Source organism: Elephas maximus, chromosome 2 (assembly GCF_024166365.1).
Source record: "Elephas maximus indicus isolate mEleMax1 chromosome 2, mEleMax1 primary haplotype, whole genome shotgun sequence".
In the NCBI taxonomy this organism is placed as follows: domain Eukaryota; kingdom Metazoa; phylum Chordata; class Mammalia; order Proboscidea; family Elephantidae; genus Elephas; species Elephas maximus.
In genome coordinates this window covers 178,623,367-178,641,209 of record NC_064820.1, presented here as the reverse complement: position 1 = coordinate 178,641,209, position 17,843 = coordinate 178,623,367, and the positions used below count along the sequence as shown (strand labels likewise).

General features: G+C 39.7%; 1 protein-coding gene across 2 annotated transcripts in view; it reads left to right on the top strand.

Moving 5' to 3' along the window:
- The first annotated feature begins 731 nt into the window (after nt 1-731).
- Nucleotides 732-17,843, top strand: part of GABRB2 (gamma-aminobutyric acid type A receptor subunit beta2) — a 296,350-nt gene continuing 279,238 nt past the window's right edge. The window contains exons 1-3 of one of the 2 annotated variants that reach the window (XM_049874268.1): nt 732-909; nt 1,062-1,153; nt 2,328-2,395. In XM_049874268.1, coding sequence (XP_049730225.1) covers nt 833-909; nt 1,062-1,153; nt 2,328-2,395 — 237 coding nt within the window. In that variant the 5' untranslated portion in view covers nt 732-832. The remainder of the gene's footprint in view (nt 910-1,061; nt 1,154-2,327; nt 2,396-17,843) is intronic. The other variant, XM_049874267.1, reaches the window with a different exon arrangement.

Here is a 17,843-nt window from a genome sequence, read left to right as displayed (position 1 = left end):
GGGAATAAAGTGCAAAGGGTGAGGAGCAGGACAAAGAGACCGCTCGTGAGTAGTGAAGAAAAGCTTACTCCTTGGCTCCTAAAAAAGACCAGGCATCCCTTCATTCTTTTCTCCCTCCTCCACCCCCATCCAGTTTCTTTCTCATCCTCCGCCCTCCCCCCGGCCCCAAATTCGTCGGGTTGCTCCGCACTCCTCCCCTTGGCTTCTGTCCTCCCTTTCGCTCCGACTTCTGCTCCCCTGCCCACACTATCCTCCCCCCTGCAACCTTCCCTCTTCCTGGGTCCCCGGTCTTGCTGCAGGCTGGGTTTGCTTTTCGCCAAGGAAATAAAGTTCAAACTCTTCTCCCCAGTCAGCCTGCTGAGACCAGAATTGATTGGACTTCCAGGCACCCGTGTTCCGATCACACCCCACTCCTGCTCTCCACTAAATTCTTAATCTGGTTTTGCATATTTAAGAGCACACACACACACACTACAAACCCACAACCCGAGAGGTGCAAAACTGCTTCTTGCCACTACTGAAACTTTCCAGACGCTGTAGTCGTTTTTCGAAAGGACAACAACCAAGGTTTTACTCTGGGTCTTTCTGTGGGGCGATTTTTCTATATTACTCAAATGTGTATATACTATACATAGACATGTTTTTTCTTTTTCCCTTTTAATTTTTTTCCCCCTCCAAGGAAATCTGCTCCGTCCCCAGCAGGCGCTGCTTGCCCCTTTGATGTTTTGGTACGCTGTGCGCATGCGCCTCACATTAGCATCACTGCACTGGGCAGAGTAAGTTGGATCTCCTCACTTCAGTGCCACCCTCAAGCCCATCAAACACTGAAGAGATGCGGAGAGTCCGGAAAAAGGGTTACTTTGGGATTTGGCCCTTCCCCTTAATAATCGCCGCTGTGTGTGCTCAGAGGTAAGTGTGCCTGGCGTTTCTCGTTTTTCTTTTTCACTTTTAAGGGCTCTGTCGCCTACCTCTGTAAGTAGAGATCTGTAGTGTGAATCAGATGCTAAAACGCTGTGCCAGCTGCCTTATTGATGCTTGTTTATTGTCATTTCTTTCTTTAGTGTCGATGACCCTAGTAATATGTCGCTGGTTAAAGAGACGGTGGATAAACTCCTGAAAGGCTATGACATTCGTCTGCGGCCAGATTTTGGAGGTAATCGGGTTGCCTTACAAATAAGAAACAGTCCAGCTATAGCGAAGCTTCTTTTGAGCTTTGTTTGCGCAGTCTTTTCCTTATCCGTCATGTTGGGTGCCTGTGGCGCACTGAATGGGTCTCTGCGTAGTCATATTGAGAACCCGATCCAAACTTAAGGCGGTTAGTTACTGTCCAGCACTTGGGTGATCTTTCAATGAGACTGCGGTCCTTCACCCTCTCTGTTATAAAACCTTTGCTTTCTTGAGTACAAACCCCTTACGTTTAGTTCATGGTGTGCCCAGAGAACCTGGCTTACTGAAAGCTGTCTTGAACATTTTTGTGGGCTAGGTGTGCAGGCAATTGGCTGAGAGGTGGCATTAACCCCCTGTGCCTGCCTACTTTGGAAAAGTTCTTCTGGACATGGTTTAAAGCGACTTGTATATGGATTTTATTCAGACCTCCTGGAAACCTCACAACACCTTAGAGGAGGGAAAAAAAAGAGGGGGGTGGGGGAGGAAAAAGGGCCAGAAACCTTCCTCACTGTGGTCCTAGTTATGCCGATATACCAAAAAAAAGCTAAACCAACTGCCATGGAGTTGATTCCGACTCATAGCGACGCTATAGGAAAGAGTAAAAAAGGACAGAGTAGAACTGCGCAATAGAGTTTCCAAGGAGCGCCTGGGGGATTCGAAACGCTGACCGCTTGGCTAGCAGCGGTAGCATTTAACAACTGCGCCACCAGGGCTCGTGGACTCAATACTGCGTCACAGTCTTAAGAAGCCTGAAGAGTTAAAACTTGGTCAGAGAATGGAGGGGAGGGGTGGGAAAAAAGAGAAGGGGGTTTCAGCGCAATATGTATGTAATTCCTTGGGGATAGGGCGATTCCCTTGCGCGGTGAATTCAGTGAATTCGCATGTTGCGACATATACGTATGCAGACAGAGCTGATCTCCGTGGCCCATCGGGACACGCGTGTGCATGTTCAACAGTACATTTCCCAGAGCAGTACCTGCCACCCTTTTTACAAAGGAGACCAAAATGAAGGGTTTGGGGCGTGGGCGAGAGTGGTCAGTGCGGAGGGGTTCTAAGCAGAGCCTCTCTAAGCAGAGCCTCTCACGCCGTCTTGTGGACAACCCTTGCTAAGAATGAATGAAATTCTGAGGAATCACGTAGCCGACCATCTTGGTTTGCAGGTCCGCCCGTGGCGGTGGGTATGAACATTGACATCGCCAGCATCGATATGGTTTCCGAAGTCAATATGGTGAGTCCAGAGGCTTGCATTTCTGCAGACTTTCATTTGGGGACAGGGAGGAGAAAGCCAGTCGTTGGGGCCGAGTGTGCGTAAGTATGTGTAGGCTGGGGGCTAGGGCAAGGGGTTTGCCTTGGAACCCACTGTGTTTGAAGTTTGGGCGGGGTCTTTCTCATCGCCAGCAATTTTTCCAACATGGCTCAGCTTCTTGGGACTTGGCGTAGAGTGACTAAAACACATCACACATTCACGTGCGAAACGCAGCCACACACAAGAAACCCCCTGCAGAAGCCACATTTCCTAGGGCTCAGTGCGAAACCCGGCTTATTAGTGACTTCCTGGATTTGGAATGTGAAGGAGGGAGTGTTTTGAGTAGGCATTCAACAGAGAATATAACCTACAAACTAAACCATAACAGAGAGGCTGAATAGATGCCTCAGGGACACTGATGTCACCTGTTGCTTTTGGAGATCGCCTGTTTACCGGAATTGGCAACCCTTCCCACCCCCACCCCCGTTGCCTTCCACTTCCTTTAACGTTTACACCGAAATAAACGGAATAAAATTTGGCCACCCTGTTTTCAAAAGGCAGGCTCAGACCCATCTGTCATTTCTGGGTACTTTTGCAACGTTATTCACAAGTATCCTAAGCAAATCCTATTTATGTACAACAGCACTCCTTAGTGGCTACCTCCATGGCCTTGGGGCAAGTGCGAAGAGAAAAACCCTCGGTGTTCCAGAACAGGAAACGCTTGTGGGGGGTTTGCTTCGTGCAGGAGCTCCCCCTGCTGCCCATGTTGGAGCACTGCAGACATGTAAGACAAAGGACACGTGCCCCAGATACTCCCCCTTGGGACATCTCTCTGGGGACTTTCTTCTTTGCATCTTTTGAAGTTCCTCCCTTTAGAAAAGATCTTCTAAAAAGGCCACATTTGAATGCAAGACATCAGTATTACTTTCATTCCTGAGATCACATTTCAAAGGGTTGTGTTACAACAGGGTTCTGTCTCAAACTCGGGTGGGCTATTTAACAAGTGTTGTCCATGAGCTTTTATGCACAACACTTGTATGTCATCCATCAAGATTTCAAAAGTAGGACAGTTATTAAATTAACTCAAGAGAGACAAAGGACTGCTAGATATTGCACATGCTGTCAACATTTCACAAATTTCCATATTCCCAAAATATGAACAAACAGGAAGCTCAAGTAAGCAGAATTGTCCATATACACTGCCCAAAGGTAAGTGATGACCCTGAGGTTCCACAGGAATATGAAATATCTTCTGATTACTGGAGGGAATATGCAACTATTTCGGTAACATTTTAATGGTATGTATCTGCTTATACTCTAATTACTGGGAAATTTGCTATCATTTAGGGTATAAACACCGACTAAAGACACTGATGGATGGTTCAGAACCAAAGATTTCACTCTTGTTATGAAAATCCTCTTGGCAGAGTGTGTCTCTTTTTTTGGGAAACTAATACATACAGACATTCAAAAATTCACTTTCGTGGGACTTTAGAGGTCTTTCATCTACTTATATTTTGAGTTTTACCATAAAAAATAAAAATTTACTGGACAGTGGGTAGGAGAGAGATGCTGAAGAAGAGTGAGCTAATTATAACAGGTGGACACTTGAGACTGTGTTGGCATCTCCTGTCTGGAGGGGGGATGGGAGGATAGAAAGAGTTGGAGGCTGGCAAAATTGTCACGAAAGGAGAGACTGGAAGGGCTGACTCATTAGGGGGAGAGCAAGTGGGAGTAAGGAGTAAGATGTATATAAACTTATATGTGACAGACTGACTTGATTTGTAAACGTTCACTTGAAGCTCAATAAAATAAAATTAAAAAAAGAACATTCAAAAAAAATAAATAAATAAAATAAAAAATAAATAAAAATTGTCCTAATGTGAATGCCTCCGAAGGCCCAGGTACTTGAAGCTAAACTGCGTTGCTAAAAAGAAAGAGACATAGAAGTCAGGTGTGTCCTACATGTGATTGAATCAGAATTCTCACTTTTGTGTTTTAATTTATTCTTACTCTTTCCCCCTCCCGAGTTTAATTTTTCTACCTCCCTCTTTAGAAAATCACAAAAATGAAATTTTGTGAAATAATTAAGAAGCAAAATGAGAATTCAAAGAGACACCATTGAGATGATTCAAGGCTGCTGCCATAAATTAGTTGAAAACTTAACCTGTATTATCCACTGAAATTATTTAGAGCAGTAGACTTTTTGTTCTTAAGTTTTGCCAGTTTTTACCTGTATACTGCATTTTGGAAGGTATCTGAGGTAGACATAATGCCAAGGCCTGCTGGACAAAATATAGACCCAGCTAAGGTGAGGTGTCCTGTTTTAAAGCTATTTACTGTTGCAAAAAAATCATGGGATGTCGAAAGTGCAAAAATAAACGTCAGGTTGTAAATGGGACAGTGTTGCAGCATTAATGATTAGAACAAAGTGTCAAAAGTCCCATGCCAGATTCCTTTCTTATCCTAATGCTAACACACGTGGACTTGCCCCAACACATTTTGACTTGTTGAAAAGCATTTTTTCAGGTAGCAATCTTAATAATTAACCCTTCAAAGAAAATGTTTGTTATGTATGTTGTTCTGTTTTTTTTGTTGTTTTTTTTTTTTTTTTTAATAAGACGGTTATTTGATTTGAAGCAACAGTAGGAAATTTCATCATTGGTGTCTAAATAAAATAAGAAGATGGCTGTGCCATATTCCCCCCTGTATGTAGTTCTAACAGAAGTAGGATATTTTGATTAGATTCAGTTCTGAGCGAATGTTTGCTTTATAATTTAAGTGAAACCTCAAAACTGATTAACACACAAGTGTCTACCTCATTATCCTTTGTGAATAGCAACCTCTGTCCTCTTATAGCAAATCTTCCTTGGCAGAATGGTAGACATCAGACTGTTTAAGGTGACACTGACACATTTGTACTGAAGGGATAAAGGCCCATATCAATGTGGTGATCCTGGTAAATTGCAATGATGGTGAGGCCCTGAATTGAGTCAGAAATTCATGCTAGTTCTGCTTCTGCTGCTTATTCATCCTGAGGAAATTCACAGCCAGACTGGGCCCAATTTCCTCACCATGAGCCCCTGACTCATGGTGACCCTATGCACAATGGACCAAAATGCTGCCTGTTCCTATGCCATCCCCATGGCATCAGTTGTGGATGAACCATTGTGAGCCATAGGGTTTCATTGGCTGGTCTTTGGAAGTAGATTGCCAGGCCTTTCTTTCTAGCTCATCTTAGTTTGGAAGCTCTGCTGAAATCTGTTCAGCATCATAGCAGCACACAAGCCTCCACTGATGGAAGGGTGGTGGCTGTGTAGTAGTCCCATTCTACCTATCTCAGGTGACTGCCAGAAGCCATAAGATATATGTACAAATATTAATGTTCTGTGAGCATAACTCAGTGTGGAAGACGGAACACCAGACTACTACACAATATGCCCACTGTCCACTCCAGCTCATGCCCTAAGTGTGCTTGCATAGGTGATTTACCTTATAGGTCTCAGTTTCCTTATGTTTGAAATCAGAGGGGATGTGTTAGGGTGCCTTCCAACTCACAAGTTACATGTGTCCCTAGTTTTGCTTGTTGTAGTAGCTCTGTTGGCTATAAAGAAGTTCCAGGGACACATGAAAATGGATCATAAGCATGAGGAAAATTCAGAATTTTAAAATGGAGTGCAGTTGTGGGTTCTTAGGAAGGTGGTGACAGTACCTGGGGCCATGTGACCCAGATGACTGTTAGCCCAATGGAAAATCATTGGAAGATTATGATCTTAACTAGAATACTCCTGAGCCAAAAGCTTGGCTTTGGGATGAAATATTTTTAGATGTCTTGGTTAAATTGGCAAGAATCTCTTTGTTAAGATTCGTTGATGAAAAGTGCATTTTAAGATCCAAATTTGGATCTGAGGATTATAGACTGAAATAGCTTTCTCTTCATTTAAAGCAGATTCTTCTCCATCTTGAAACAACATATTTGCCAACCAAAAAGTGAAGCAATATTTCACTTTTGAGGAAAGAGTTCTAGTAAACACATATACAAATTCTCTTTTTATGGAATGGCAAAGGGAGAAAAGTACTGCTTTTTTTTTTTTTTTTTCTTTTTTAACAGATGTTTTCTTGCATCACCAGCTGCAAACTTTAAAATTCAACTCAACATATACTTGCCCACTGCTACAATTCAGTCATTTGTTAGGCATTAGGGACACAGTGATGAACGTGAAAGATCTGTCCTCTGGCTTCATGAAACTTGATATCTACGTGTTCACTATTCTCAAATTCTGCCTGGCTTCTGCTATACTCATGCTTAGCTTAAATTTGTCTTTTCCCTCAAACTTTTTCTGAACAACCAAGCAAGTGCTTAGTGGCTTCTCTCTCCCATGCGTTCTTTGTCACTTACTGATTTCACTTGATTGATTTTTACCTTAATACCTGTGTGTTCTCTGTGACATAGGAAATACTTCAATTGAACTTGTTGTTAGCTGCCTTTAAGTCAGATTCCCGACTGATGGCAACCTCATCTACAGCAGGATTGAACCCTCACGATCCAGAGAGTTTTCACTGGCAGATTTGTGGTGGTAGATTGTCAGGCCTTTCTTTACTTAGTATTTGGTATTGATTTCAAGTTGCTCTGTATGTTACAAATACACACACACACAGAATATTTCTCCATCATGTTTATAAATTGCATGTAGTTAAGATTATAGTATCTCCCCACATGTGGTTTCTATATTCAGTGGCTGGCTGGATGTTTGATTCATGGTGAATGCCACAAATTTTATGTGAAGAATACATTTTCATAGCAGTCACTTATTATTATTTACTACACACTGTACTATGTGTGTGGAGAAAAAGGACATAGAATTATAGTCCTCAACTTCAAGGCATTCACTTTTTAAGTCAACAAATGTAAAAAGTCACAATATAGCATCATTAGTGCTTTGAAAGGGGAAATGTATGGGGCATAGTGGGAATATAAAATACTTATGTATTACATCAAAATTAGCCATGGGAAGAAGGGGGATAGAGGCCTGTGAATAGATGTTCCAAACAGGAAGAATGGCATATAGGAGGGTAAGACACAGGGAAAAAAAAAAAAATGGTGTTAAGGATGTACAAGTAGCTTAAAATAGCTGGAGTTGGAGATAGGGACAAGGATCTCCTTGATAAGAGTTGGTATTAAAATCACAGGCAGTGACTAAATTATGAAGATGGTTTTGCATCACGGTGAAGAGTTTTAGTTTTGTTCTAAAGGCTGTAGGGGACCCATGAAGTATGTTAATAGGCGGATAGTGTTCACATTTCAGGAAGATACTTCTAAAGTGTGGAGGATGTAGTGAAGTGGAGCAAAACCTGAGTTTCAGAGATAAGATGAAAACCCATTGCAAAAATCCAGACAACTGATAACTAAGACAGAGATATAAAGGAGAAGGTAGAAGTCCATAAGAAGAATTGAAAGGACTTGGTGACTTCTAAATTTCTGATGGTGCTGTTTATTGATGGGGGAACCCAGGAAGGCAGTAGAGGGGAAGAGGCATGTGGGCAGAAAGTGAGTTGAGTTTTGAACATGTTAACTTTTCTGTACAGATGGAATCTCTGAGTGGAGATAACCAGTAGGTGACTGGGGGGTGGGGTGTGGAGGGAGATAAAAGAGAGCTTCTGTGAATTGTCCAAGGTCACACAGGTAGCAAATGACTGACTTCACGTTTCTGAGTTTTAACCAACTGGTAATGGCATACTTTTGAATGTAACAAAGCCTCATTTAATTTATTTATTTATTTATTTTTTAATTCTATTCCTTGAGGACCCTATTTTATTACTGTTTTTTTTTTTTTTGTCGTTGTTATGGGTTTTTTGTTTGTTTCGTAACTGTAGCTGGATCAGATAAACTAGTCTCTCATGAGATGTTACTATTAAGACTCACACTGTCCACCTTTAAAATAAATCTCGGTATCTGGGAGGCAGGGCCAAGATGGCTGACTAGGTAGAAGCTACCTCGGATCCTTCTTGCAACAAAGACTCAGAAAAACAAGTGAATCGATCACATACATGACAATCTATGAACCCTGACCATCAAACACAGATCTAAAGAGTTGACCTGAGTGACAGAGGCTCAGAACAAACAACCACGGGGAAGCAACGACTGCTTTCGGAGCCTAGAGCCAGTGTCCCAGTCCAGGAAACCTTGGCACCGGGCTTTGGACCGGGCGCAGGGGAACTGAGCACGGCATCTTGAGACAGCGCAAACACGGGACGCAGCCCTAACCCTCAGAAGTGACCTCGGGGGAAGCCCAGCCAGTGTACGCAGGCAGCACAGCGATGCAGGTGACAGGAGAAGTCACCGGGAGGCAGCGACTGGTTTTGGAGACTGGACTGCTCATCGAACCCCGTAAAAGATTGATCCAAAAAGAAAATCACCATGACATATTATCATCAAACTTGCCAAAGCCAAAGATAAAGACAAAATTTTTAAAGCAGCCAGGGATAAAAGAAAGGTCTCCTACAAAGGAGAATCAATAAGTTCAGACTACTCAGCAGAAATAATGCAGTCAAGAAGGCAACAGGATGACATATATAGAGCACTGAAGGAGAAAAACTGCCAGCCAAGGATCATATGTCCAGCAACACTCTCTCTCAAATATGAAGGTGAAATTAAAACAGAGATAAACACAAGCTTAGAGAATTTGCAAAAACCAAACCAAAGCTACAAGAAATACTAAAGGTAATTGTTTGGTCAGAAAATCAATAATATCAGATACCAGCACAACACAAGGTCACAGGACAGAACATCCTGATATCAACTCAAATAGGGAAATCACAAAAACAAATTAAGATTAATTTTAAAAAGAAAAAAAAAACTTAAAACAGGGAATCATTGGAGTCAATATGTAAAAGATCACAATAATCAAAAAGAGGGACTAAATACAGGAGGCATACAACTTCCATATGGAGAGGGAAACAAGGCAATATAGGACAATACAATTAGGTTTTAACTTAGAAAAACAGGGGTAAATATTAAGGTAACCACAAAGAGGTATGACAACTCCATAACTCAAAATAAAAACCAAGAAAAACGTAACGACTCAGCAAACATAACTTCAACTACTATGAAATGTAGGAACACACAATTTACAAAGAAAAACGTCTCAGCACAAAAAAGTAAGTGGAAAAATGAAATTGTCAACAACACACACACAAAGGCATCAAAATGACAGCACTAAACACATATTTAACTATAATTATGCTGAATGCAAATGGACTAAATGTACCAATAAAGAGACAGAGAGTCTCAGACTGGATAAAGAAACACGATCCGTCTATATTCTGCCTACAAGAGACACACCTTAGACTTAGAGACACAAACAAACTAAAACTCAAAGGATGAAAAAAAGTATATCAAGCAAACAGCAATCAAAAAAGAACAGGAGTAGCAATATTAATTTCTGACAAAATAGACTTTAAAGTTAAATCCACCACAAAGGTTAAAGTAGGACACTACATAATGATTAAAGGGACAATAGACCAGTAAGATATAACCATATTAAATATTTATGCACCCAGTGACAGGGCTGCAAGATACATAAAACAAACTTTATCAGAACTGAGGAGTGAGATAGACACCTCCACAATTATAGTAGGAGACTTCAACACACCACTTTTGGAGGAGGACAGGACTTCCAGTAAGAAGCTCAATAGAGACACGGAAGACCTAATTGCTACAATCAACCAACTTGACCTCGTAGACTTATACAGAACACTCCACCCAACAGCTGCAAAGTATATTTTTTTTCTAGCGTACATGGAACATTGTCTAGAATAGATCACATATTAGGTCATAAAACAAACCTTTGCAGAATCCAAAACATCGAAATATTACAAAGCGTCTTCTCAGATCACAAGGCCATAAAAGTAAAAATCAATAACAGAAAAATTAGGGAAAAGAAATCAAGTACTTGGAAATTGAACAATACCCTGCTCAAAAAAGACTGGGTTATAGAAGACATTAAGGAGGGAATAATGAAGTTCATAGAATAGAACGAGAATGAAAACAGTTCCTATCAAAACCTCTGGGACACAGCAAAAGCAGTGCTCAGAGGTCAATTTATATCGATAAACGCACACATACAAAAAGAAGAAAGAGCCAAAATCAGAGAACTGTCCCTACAACTTGAACAAATAGAAACTGAGCAACAAAAGAATCCATCAGGTACCAGAAGAAAACAAATAATAAAAATTAGAGCTGAACTAAATGAATTAGAGAACAGAAAAACAATTGAAAGAATTAACAAAGCCAAAAGCTGGTTCTTTGAAAAAATTAACAAAATTGATAAACCATTGGCCAGACTGACTAAAGAAATACAGGAAAGGAAACAAATAACCCAAATAAGAAACGAGAAGGACCACATCACAACAGAACCAAATGAAATCAAAAGAATCATATCAGATTATTACGAAAAATTGTACTCTAACAAATTTGCAAACCTAGAAGAAATGGATGAATTCCTGGAAAAACACTACCTACCTAAACTAACACAATCAGAAGGAGAACAACTAAATAGACCCATAACAAAAAAAGAGATTGAAAAGGTAATCAAAAAACTCCCAACAAAAAAAAGCCCCGGCCCGGACGGCTTCACTGCAGAGTTCTTGCAAACTTTCAGAGAACAGTTAACACCACTACTACTAAAGGTATTTCAAAGCATAGAAAATGATGGAATACTACCTAACTCATTCTATGAAGCCACGGTATCCCTGATACCAAAACCAGGTAAAGACAAAACGAAAAAAGAAAATTACAGACCTATATCCCTCATGAACATAGATACAAAAATCCTCAACAAAATTCTAGACAATAGAATTCAACAACATATAAAAAAAATAATCCACCACGACCAAGTGGGATTTATACCAGGTATGTAAGGTTGGTTTAATATTAGAAAAACCATTAATGTAATCCACCATGTAAATAAAGGACAAAAACCACATGATCTTATCAATTGATGCAGAAAAGGCATTTGACAAAGTCCAACACCCATTCATGATAAAAACTTTCAGCCAAATAGGAATTGAAGGAAAATTCCTCAACATAATAAAGGGCATCTATACTTTTTTTTTTTTTTTTTATACAAAGCTAACAGCCAACATCACCCTAAATGGAGAGAGCCTGAAAGCATTTCCCTTGAGAACAGGAACCAGACAAGGATGCCCTTTATCACCGCTCTTATTCAACATTGTGCTAGAGGTCCTAGCCAGAGCAATTAGGCTAGAGAAAGAAATAAAGTGCATCCGGATTGGCGAGGAAGAAGTAAAATTATCTCTATTTGCAGATGACATGACCTTATACACAGAAAACCCTAAGGAATCCTCCAGAAAACTACTGAAACTAATAGAAGAGTTCATCAGAGTCTCAGGTTCCAAGATAAACATACAAAAAGCACTTGGATTCCTCTACATCAACAAAAAGAACATTGAAGAGGAAACACCAAATTAATACCATTCAGAGTAGCCCCCAAGAAGATAAACTACTTAGGAATAAATCTTACCAAAGATGTAAAAGACCTATACAGAGAAAACTACAAAGTACTAGTGCAAGAAACTAAAAGGGACCTACATAAGTGGAAAAACATACCTTGCTCATGCATAGGAAGACTTAACATAGTAAAAATGTCTATTCTACCAAAAGCCATCTATACATACAATGCACTTCCAATCCAAATTCCAATGACATTTTTTAATGTGATGAAGAAACAAATCACCAACTTCATATGGAAGGGAAAGAAGCCCCAGATAAGTAAAGCGTAACCGAAAAAGAAGAAGAAAGTGGGAAGCTTCACTCTACCTAATTTTAGAACCTATTATACAGCCACAGTAGTCAAAACAGCCTGGTACTGGTACAACAACAGGCACATAGACCATGGAACAGAATTGAGAACCCACATATAAATCCATCCACATATGAGCAGCTGATACTTGACAAAGGCCCAGTGTCAGTTAATTGAGGAAAAGATAGCCTTTTTAACAAATGGTGCTGCCATAACTGGATATCCATTTGCAAAAAAATGAAACAGGACCCATACCTCACACCATGCACAAAAACTAACTCCAAGTGGATCAAAGACCTAAACTTAAGGACTAAAACGATAAAGATCATGGAAGAAAAAATAGGGACAACATTAGCAGCCCTAATACAAGGCATAAACAGAATACAAAACATTACCAAAAATGACAAAGAGAAACCAGATAACTGGGAAAAAAAAAAAAAATTGGGAGCTCCTAAAAATCAAACACCTATGCTCACCTAAAGACTTCAGCAAAAGAGTAAAAAGACCACCAACAGATTGGGAAAAAAAAATTCAGCTATGACATCTCCGACCAGCGCCTGATGTCTAAAATCTGTATGATTCTGTTAAAACTCAACAACAACCAATCAAAAAGTGGGCAAAGGATATGAACACGCACTTCACTAAAGAAGATATTCAGGCAGCTAACAGATATATGAGAAAATGCTCTCGATCATTAGCCATTAGAGAAATGCAAATTAAAACTACGATCAGATTCCATCTCACTCCAACAAGGCTGGCATTAATCCAAAAAACACAAAATAATAAATGTTGGAGAGGCTGTGGAGAGACTGAAACTCTTATACGCTGCTGGTGCGAACGTAAAATGGTACAACCACTTTGGAAATCTATATGGTGTTTTCTTAAAAAGTTAGAAATAGAATTACCATACAACCCAGAAATTCCACTCCTCGGAATATATCCTAGAGAGATAAGAGCCTTTACACGAACAGATATATGCAGACCATGTTTATTGCAGCTCTGTTTACAGTAGCAAAAAGCTGGAAGCAACCAAGGTGTTCATCAACGGATGAATGGTTAAATAAATTGTGGTATATTCACACAATGGAATACTACACATCGATAAAGAACAGTGACGAATCTGTGAAACATTTCATAACATGGAGGCACCTGGAAGGCATTATGCTGAGTGAAATTAGTCAGATGCAAAAGGACAAATATTGTATAAGACCACAATTATAAGATCTTGAGGAATAGTATAAACTGAGAAGAACACATACTTTTGTGGTTACGAGGCGGGGAGGGAGGGAGGGTGGGAGAGGGTCATTTACTGATTAGTTAGTAGATAAGAACTACTTTAGGTGAAGGGAAGGACAATACTCAATACAGGGAAGGTCAGCTCAACTGGACTGGACCAAAAGCAAAGAAGTTTCCGGGATAAACTGAATGCTCCGAAGGTCAGCAGAGCAAGGGCGGGGGTTTGGGGACTATGGCTTAAAGAGACTTCTAAGTCAATTGGCAAAATAAATTCTATTATGAAGACATTCTGCATCCCACTTTGAAGTGTGGCTTCTGGGGTCTTAAATGCTAACAAGCGGCCACCTAAGATGCATCAATTGGTCTCAACCCACCTGGGTCAAAGGAGAATGAAGAACACCAAGGTCACACGATAACTATGAACCCGAGGCAGAAAGGGCCACATGAACCAAAGACTTACATCATCCTGAGACCAGAAGAATCCAATGGTGCCCGACCACAACTGATGACTGCCCTGACAGGGAGCACAACAGAGAACCCCTGAGGGAGCAGGAGAACAGTGGGATGCCGACCCCAAATTCTCAGAAAAAGACCAGACTTAATGGTCTGACTGAGACTAGAAGAATCCCGGCGGTCATAGTCTCCAAACCTTCTGTTGGCACAGGACAGAAACCATTCCCGAAGACAACTCATCAGACGTGGAAGGGACTGGACAATGGGTTGGAGAAAGATGGTGATGAAGAGTGAGCTACTTGTGTCAGGTGGACACTTGAGACTGCATTGGCGTCTCCTGTCTGGAGGGGAGATAGGAGGGTAGAGAGGGTTAGAAACTGGCAAAACCTTCATGAAAGGAGAGACTGGAAGGAGGGAGCGGGCTGACTCATTAGGGGGAGAGTAGATGGGAGTATGGACTAAGGTATATATAAGCTTGTATGTGACAGACTGACTTGATTTGTAAACTTTCACTTACAGCACAATAAAAATTATTAAAAAAAAGGAATAGGAAAGGAAAGGGTTATAGCCTTTGAAGTGGTCCAATCCCAAGATTTATATGTAGCTTCCATTCGTGCTTTTTATTTGCAAAAATATATATTTTGTTAAGGAGGGATGGAATGGGTTTATTTTTTATATATATGGGAAAATGTGGGGAATGTGTTTATCGGCACTTGCTGGTGTTCCTTTTGTTAATATCCTTTTGGCATTTCAATTGCCAACACTCATTTTCCTTGCTCTGTAATTTGGCACCTTACTGCCCACTTACCTGCCAAGAGGTCTCAACTTAGAAGTAATTGTTTGGCCAATTGAAGATTAAATAAATTCTCTTCTAATACAATGGCAACAATTAAATCAATGATGTTTTTAAGGTACATCTACATGCATCTTAGAAAAGTGATACTTGAGTGTATCACAGAGGAAAATCAGAGGTTTTGAGAGGCACAACTGTGTGGACAGTGTCTGTCTATATCCTCAGTGCCTAGAAGAGGGCCTGATAATTGGTACATGTCAACAACTATGGGCTGAATACATTTGTTGGAGAAGTAGTTAAAGGACTGTCTCATATTAAATTACCAGAAAGTATTTATTGGCCACTAACTTTGCAACTAGAGTCCCTGTGTGGTGCACTTGGCTGCGAACCAAAAGGATGAAAGTTCAAATCCACCAGAGATACTTCAGAAGAAAGGCCTGGTGATCTACTTCTGAAAAAATCAGCTATTGAAAAGTTTTGGAACATTATTCTACTTTGACACACATGAGGTTGCCATGAGTCGGAGTCAACTCGATGGCAGCCTCGAACCTCGTAACCAGCACTATACTAACTAGGCTGTATTGTAGAAGGATGTGAAATGGTTCTTACATGGAAATGAAGGTTCTGTCTATGGTCTAGAATTAATCTTGATTGCCTGAGGAGAGAGGTGAAGGATTAATGGAGAGAAGAGTGTTTCAGACAGTGAGACAGGAGAGTGTTGTATCCCTCAGGTGGAAGAATCAAAACAAAAGGTTGAGAACCTCATTTTCACAGTGATTTTCAAACTCTACTGGCAATAGAATCATCTAAGCCTAGTTGAAATTTGATTTTTTTTCAGCGCCCATGCCCAAAAAGTTTCATTCAGTAGGTTTGGGGCCGAGTTCCAGAATCTGCATGTCTACGAGCTTTCTACATGACTCGGACACAGAGCCTGACTGAGGGCCACTGCTTGAGGAACACTAGTTTTATAGTGAAATTAGAAGCTACTGTTATCGCTAATAAAGGAATGTGACAACAACTAACCTGTGGTGATGACAGGGGTTTTTGCAACAATAAGAACCCAAGTGGTTAGAGTGGATAAGATTTTAAGAAGAAGACTTTGTAAGAGAGCTAGAGCTGAGCAGCAAGATCAGTAGAATTTGGACTGATGGGGAGTGCAGTGGGATGTGGAAAGCATGATGAAAACCAATATGTTAGCAATAATAATAGATAAAAATTTAGAGTGCGTGTGGCTATCTTACTTAATGCTCACAAAAATACTATGAGCTAGGTCCTAGTACTATCATTCCCTTATTCTTGCGAACTCAAAGAAGCTATGTAATTTATGAGATTATCCAGCTAAGAAGTGGATAAGAATGGTAATGTGCATTTGTAAGGTGAAGCTTAATTATATAGGACCTTGAGCTATGAGTCGGAATCAACTTGACAGCAACAGGCTTGAGTAATAGGGACATTAAAAGTTCTTGAATCGATGCTCAGACATGATAAGAGAGCCATAGAATCTTTACAAAGAATTAAGTAGAAGAGAGGGAACACTTACTACGGGTAAATAAGAGAAAGTTCAAAAACATTTTCCAACTCTGATTTTTTTTTTAAATAATATTTTATTGTGTTTTAGGTGAAAGTTTACACAGCAAATTAGATTCTCCATTTGAAATTTTTTTTAAAAGTTGTTCTGTGACATTGGTTACAATTTTCATAATGTGTCAGCATTCTCATTATTTCTATTTGTTCTGGTTTCCATCATCTAACTTCCCTTGCACTCCTTACCTTCTCATGTTTGCATTTGGGTAAATGATGACTGTTTGGTGTCATATAGTTGATTGCTTAAGGTAGAACATTACTCACAGGTGATGTTGTCTATTTCTAAACCAATCTATTATTTGGCTGAAAGGTGACCCCCAGAAATAGTTTCAGTTCCAAGTTCAAAGAGTATCTTAGGGAGATAGTCTTGGGGCTTCCTCTAGTCTCTATTGGTCCAGTAGGCCTGGCCTTTCTTAGGAATTTGAACTTCGTTCTACGTTTTTCCCCTCTTCTATCTAGGACCTTCAGTTGTGTCCCTGGTCAGAATGGTCTGTAGTGCTAGTTGGGCACCATCTAGTTCTTCTGGTTTCAGGTTAGAAGTAGCCATCGTTCAGGTACTAGCTCTGATTTTTATTTATAAAAAGTGATATTTAGAGCCTTCACACTAATTTTATGGACACAGATGGTGAAAATACTCCAAATATATATATTTAGATAGGTTGAATAAAATTTTTGAAATGGGGGAGGGATATCTCGCATAGTGTTTGGCACTGTGAATAAGTGAATAAATAACTGTATCAGTTATTTAGCTTTAAGATCTGATACATAATAGGAAATATTGATATTCTAGTACATTATTTATTATAGTATGATTTGGCTATTCTTTCTTTAGAAAGATAGCTATTTGATTAGTTAGTAGTAGTATTATTGCACATTTACAAGTAGGGAAAATGCTATTGAAATAGCTTCCTGCAATTTATTGCCACCTAACTATAATGCTTCAGGCATATGCTTAAACTGAAAATCTGAGTTATTGAGCATCTTGAGGTTGTTCCTCTAAAGATAGATATTTTAGTGTCCAAATGATGAAAGAATGTCAAATCAAAATTTCAAAAGAAAAAAAGAAAGTTGGCCTAAAGACTTACATGACTATTTTAATTAAATGGATATTCTCTAAAAGTCTAAAATTTTCACAGTTATTTTATTTTACTTTTTAATTTAGTGGTGATGGATGCACCTTATTTTGATCAAAGCAGTCTGCATAGATAGGAATTTTTGACTATAGATAATTATTGGTGTCTTGGACCTTAAGCCATTGCCATTGAGTCAATTCTGACTCATAGTGACCCTATATATAATAACTTTAAACCATAAAAAAAAAACCCATTATGTAATGCAAGTTTCATGGAAATGTGCCCTGTATAATAATTGCATATGATGTTTCTCTTACAGTGGAATGTAAGAACAGCAGTTTCATAAATAGGACCCCCACATTTTTATAACTTGTCTATGTGTGTGTTTATATATACATGCACATAGATGAGTTATATATATGTATATGCATATTATTAGTATATATACATAGATACACATCTATAAACAT